The sequence below is a fragment of the Naumovozyma dairenensis genome, chromosome 4 (assembly GCF_000227115.2).
Source record: "Naumovozyma dairenensis CBS 421 chromosome 4, complete genome".
In the NCBI taxonomy this organism is placed as follows: Eukaryota; Fungi; Ascomycota; class Saccharomycetes; order Saccharomycetales; family Saccharomycetaceae; genus Naumovozyma; species Naumovozyma dairenensis.
The window spans coordinates 667046-673102 of NC_016482.1; the positions used below are offsets into that span (position 1 = coordinate 667046).

Sequence of the window (6057 nt, forward strand, 5' to 3'; positions counted from 1 at the left end):
CCAATCTCAATATAGGGTGGTATGCTGGAACGATATTCGTAGTAAGTATTACTATTAATATCCTATGGTAAATGTGTAGATATCAAGTTTGGTACAATGTCCTCTAATATGACGCGAAACGATTACCGAACCTGGTAAATGCTGGAATGATATTTTTAATAAGGTACTATTAATATCCTATGGTAAGAATACAGATATCAAGCTTGGTACAACGTCTTCTACAAAGACACGAACTAATGATTACCAAAAATGGTAGAGACGCGTAAGACTACAGGCATCGACGCGACACGATAGTTGAATTATCGTGTCTGCCAGCGTTAAGTCACATTTTCGTGTTTCTGTTTCATCATCAAGAAAGGTATAAATAGACCAATAACTCGAAGTTTTAATTCCTGTTTTTTCTGATATTATTTTTTATACTTCAATATTTTTTTCTTATTTATTTTTAAAAAAGACGAGCCTTTTTACGCACATTATAAGGAAAATTAGCTCTTACTATAATTCATAACAAACATAATCAATTTTTAGGATGGAAAATTACAACTACAAGATCAGAGAAAATATGAGAAAGGATGCTTCCGAGCGAGAATATCAAGGATTGGATGCTTCCGAGCGACTTCATAATAATTTTGACTGATTTCATGACAGTAATTACTCACTTAATAATACAATAAAACATACTTCTGTGTGACACTTGTAATTGAGGCCAATACTTCGTAATCATAATCGGATATCTTACAAAATGTAAAATATGATTTGGATATAGTTTTGAATCTTGATTTTCTGACGAGAAGACTATAAGATTCTTATGAAATGTATGATTTTGTTGCTTCCTCTTATCTAGTATAAAAATGATAACTAATAAAAGATATAAAGTAACGACTAAAATGTTTCTAATTCCAGCTCGACCCTTAGTCCTTTTATATCTTTCAAAATTATTTTATCTAATCGCTTGCCTGTCATAGTTAGCTTAGATAATCAACGAGCTTATTTAATCATATTTCGTTCTGGAACATTTGATAATTTGGGGATCATATTGTATAATAGACGTACTCCTTAATCTTGTGTTACTCCTTATGTTATTCTGTTTCATTGTAATGCACTGTGTTACTAAAATAGGAGTAGGATAAAGATTGGATAGGACAATAATAGAATGGTAATAGAATGTGAATAGGGATAGGATAGAAATACAGGAGATAAAGTAAAGTTAGTAGTATCTTACTTACATTAGCTCCTAATTAGTTTCTCCACATAATTACGGCTTATGATAATGATGATAAAGTAATAACTTGGTAAGTCAAATAAATTCTAGAAGTTCATATAATATCTCGTTGAAGTCATGCATGCATAAAACAAAATTCGTAATCATGAACACCGCTCTCAAAGTCCTTTCGACTAGGTGCTCCGCAGGACACTCTAAATACTTGTAGGTTTGATTAGGAGAGACTAATCCAGAACGCCTGAGTAAACACTCAGCAAAACCATACAACTTAACCGACCCAATACATAACTCTTGTACGCATGGCCGGCCGAAACCGTAGACGTGGCTGCAATCTAAAAACAATCTTAATAATAATAAGATAACACTTGCATGGCATTCGACTTAATTCAACAAACGATATTCAATTATAATTCAATAAACGTTATACAGCTACAAACATGTATGGTGCATAACATAGTTCGGGTCATTACTTCGAACCTGGTGAACTTCATAATAATAATTCTTGACTTGCTTTTCTAAAACGACTCATAACATCATGACAGTAATTACTCAAATAATAATAAATAAACATACTTCTTTGTGAAACTTTGGCATGACGCCAACAGTTCGTAATCCTAATCGGATATCTTACAAAAAACATATAAAATTCGGGAGTTTGGCCGAGTGGTCTAAGGCGCCAGATTTAGGTTACATTTAAACTAAGTATTCTGGTATCTTCGGATGCGAGGGTTCGAACCCCTCAGCTCTCAATTTTTAGATTTTATTTTTTAAAAATGTTATCTAGTCACGTGCCATAGTTAAGACATATTTCAGTTTTTCCCACAATTTTCTCACACCTCTTACGTACGGAACTAAAAGATGTGAAAAATTTCCATGAATGAATCATCCATGATCGATAGAGATAACTGTGGTGGCTTCTTCATGAAATACGGCTCCCCTTCTTTGTTAATCAGACAATTTATCCTGATCGATTATCCAAGTAACCTTCACTGTTTTGACAAATATTCTTGACAGCCCTCGAGACAACATTTTCTGGAGTAGTCAAAGACAATCCTTGGAAAAATAACTAGCCATTGATCTACTCGTATATAAAAAGGACAATAAATCTTGAACTTCTTGGGGAAATTAGCTCTTGTCACGTTTCTTGTCATCAAATTTGCTCCTCCAGTTGAAAGAACATCAAACAACCCGTACAACTCTAATCCATAATTACTTAAGGATGCCTTCCCATTTCGATACTATCCAATTACACGCTGGTCAAGAAAACCCAGACGACAATGCCAACAGACCAAGGGCTGTTCCAATTTATGCCACCACTTCATATGTCTTCAATGACTCGGAACATGGTTCCAATTTGTTTGGTTTAAAAGTACCAGGTTACGTTTACTCTCGTTTCCAAAACCCAACTCAAAATGTCTTGGAAGAAAGAATGGCAGCTTTGGAAGGTGGTGTTGCAGCTGTAGCTGTCGCTTCTGGTCAAGCTGCTCAAACTTTAGCCATTTGTGGGTTAGCTCATTCCGGTGATAACATTATCTCCACCTCTTTCTTATACGGTGGTACTTACAATCAATTCAAAGTCGCCTTCAAGAGATTGGGTATTGAAGCTAGATTTGTCACTGGTGACAATCCAGATGATTTTGAAAAATTGATCGATGACAAAACTAAGGCAGTGTACTTAGAATCTATCGGTAATCCAAAATATAATGTCCCTGATTTCGAAAAAATTGTTGAAATAGCTCACAAACATGGTGTTCCAGTCGTCGTTGATAACACTTTCGGTGCAGGTGGTTTCTTCTGTCAACCAATTAAGTACGGTGCTGATATTGTCACACATTCAGCTACTAAATGGATTGGTGGTCACGGTACTACTATCGCTGGTATGATCGTTGATTCCGGTAAGTTCCCATGGGCTGATTATCCAGAAAAGTTCCCACAATTTTCTAAACCTGCTGAAGGTTACCACGGTACCATTTTCAATGAAGCTTACGGTAACTTGGCTTACATTGTTCACGTTAGAGTTGAGTTATTAAGAGATTTAGGTCCAGCTATTAGTCCATTCGCTGCCTTCTTGTTAATACAAGGTATTGAAACTTTATCTCTTAGAGGTGAAAGACATGGTCAAAATGCTTTGAAATTAGCTCAATGGTTAGAACAATCTCCATACGTCTCATGGGTTTCCTATCCTGGTTTACCATCTCATCCTTACCATGAAAACGCTAAGAAATACTTGTCTAATGGTTTTGGGGGTGTCTTATCCTTCGGTGTTAAAGATATTCCAGGTCAAACTAAAGAAGAATTGGCTGCGAAACCATTCAGTGCCTCTGGTGCTCAAGTTGTTGACAGCTTGAAATTAGCTTCTAACTTGGCTAACGTTGGTGATTCCAAGACTTTGGTTATTGCTCCATATTTCACTACCCATGAACAATTGGACGATGATGAAAAATTATTATCCGGTGTTACCAAGGATTTAATTCGTGTTTCTGTCGGTACTGAATTTATTGATGATATTATTGCTGATTTCCAACAATCTTTCGAAAAGGTTTTTGCTGGTAAGAAGCTATAAATTGGCAAGAACGGACCAAAAAAAATTAGCATGGCCTACTATAATGAAAAAATATCCTTATAAATAATGTATAGATCGATTCCTTTCTATAGTGTATTTTATTATATATTATGATCATATGAATGACATTTTAAAGACGAAAAATAATAATAGTAAAATTATTCTGTGCAGGATTTTTTATTACTAGAGCTAATTACTCTCAACAGTAGTTGCTAGTTTCTGAACTGGACTTCCAAAACATATAAATCGAGAAAACCGCGTTACTTGGTAATTATTGAAACTTGAATGCTTTCTCATCTTAATTCTAATCTTTTGAATATCATTTAGAGTTTGTATGTAAGTCTGTTCAAACTTACCATATATCTCTTATTTGTTTTACAGTTTCAATTGACAGCTTTAGATCTGAAATTAGGAACTGACCTTAACTCATCATCGATCAAACAATCATCTAATTCTTTATTTTGTGTTGCGTCACCAATGTCATTTATATTGATTAATTTTTGACATTGGGGACATGTAAAATATTGAAGTTACCACCTACATTCATGAAATTGAAAACATTCCTTTTGAATATAGTTGTTGTATGCTTTACAACAATCAACAGTATTTATAAATGATGGTATATTTGAAATTGTTTGCCTTTTAAACCATTCATTTCTTCCCCTTCATGTTGATCTATTGAAGCATTGGCAGAATGGTTTATCTTGATTCAAATCTGATCCTGAGACTTCTGTCATATATTTGATGATAATTACCAAAAAACCTGTTGTATTGAAGGTGTATTGTTTCATCCTTAAGTTACCGACACTATAACCCGTACAAAGGGATATTGTTGGACGTCAAATATCGTTATATGAAAATAACACGTTATATAATTCATGTGCTTTACATAACACTTTATGTAACTTCTATGTAAAGAAACCAAGGGTCTTTTACGTTTATTTTGTATTATTAAGTTATAACTACTTACTATTGATACGTTGTGAATTGTAATATCGCTCGGAAGCAGCGTTTCCTGCTAATCGTGTTTCATTATAAGCGTAAGATTCCAGTGTAGATTAAGATTTGTGCTAAATATGAATTATAATAAGGGTAATTTAATATCCTCCTTTTATTTTATGTAAAGGAGCTCGGTTTTATTAAAAATAAATAGTAAATAAAATGTATATATAAAATAATAATATATAGATAAAAACAGGAGAAAGAGAAATCGATACTTCGAGTCAGGGGTCTATTTATATTCTTGTCAATAGCGGAATAGTTAATACGAGATCACAGTTTTATCATTGGCATAAGAACTGATTGACTAATTTGGTATTCATCAATCGCGTCGCCTCGTGCCGGAACTCACTCGCGTTCCTTCCATATTTGGTAAGTAGTTCGTGTCTGATATAGAAGACGTTGTACCAAATTGGATGTCTAGACCTTTACCATAGAATATTAATAGTACCTTTATCTTGAATATTGTTATCCACTCAAAGTGTCGGAATTATAATGTATCTGGCACATAGTGTACAGACACGTGGTTTCGTACAACACGATATATGTTTTCTATATAAGAAAATTTTTATTCCATATGTAAAGTGTATAATATATATTACTCTCCTGTCCTAGGACGGGGAGGAGCAATTCTGCAACGAATCTACCTATAAGGTCAGGTCCTGCAGTCTAATCTGCATCCAATATATGGTTTAATATGTTATATTCCCTAAAAAGCAATATGCTTCGAATACAAAGAATACAAGGGGCTCAGATCGGTGCGGTTTCCATAATTTCACAAAGCCAAAAAAACTGTTGTATTGAGGGCTCGGATCAGTGCGGTTTCAGTGGCGAGATACTAAAGTTAAATACTTAATATAAAGACTTGCAGTGGAAGCGACTTCTTAAGTATGCGAGTATCTGCTTAATTCAATTATCGTTATTCTTCTTGTCCTATTTAGTATATAATTATAAACATATATAATTATTAAGGACATAGTATTGGGATCTTATTAAGATCATCTTACTCGATATTTATACGTTTCTAAACGTGTTTATTATCGAGGATTCTAGTATACAATTCTGTCGATCAGTTTGGCTTATTCAACTTCATTAGTTATTTCCTCAATGGGTAATTTCATGTATTGTGATTGGGTGTGCATCATGTTTCAAGTTAGTTCATGTTTCAAGTTAGTTCAAGTTAGTTCATGTTTCAAGTTAGTTATTCTATATCGGATGCGGCACTCGTATACCGAGATGCAATGGTAGGGGAAATCCGGTTATTGATATCGGA

At 34.1% G+C, this 6057-nt stretch overlaps 1 protein-coding gene and 1 non-coding gene across 2 annotated transcripts; both read left to right on the forward strand.

Moving 5' to 3' along the window:
- Positions 1-1871: 1871 nt before the first annotated feature.
- Positions 1872-1971, forward strand: NDAI0Dtrna9L. Its single transcript is given in 2 exon segments — positions 1872-1910; positions 1927-1971. It is a non-coding gene; the product is annotated as a tRNA-Leu (tRNA).
- A 470-nt stretch (positions 1972-2441) lies between these two features.
- Positions 2442-3785, forward strand: MET17 (bifunctional cysteine synthase/O-acetylhomoserine aminocarboxypropyltransferase MET17; the record flags this gene model as incomplete). Its single annotated transcript, XM_003669797.1, has 1 exon — positions 2442-3785. One exon carries the CDS (start codon positions 2442-2444, stop codon positions 3783-3785), a length of 1344 nt encoding a protein of 447 aa, XP_003669845.1.
- Positions 3786-6057: the final 2272 nt, after the last annotated feature.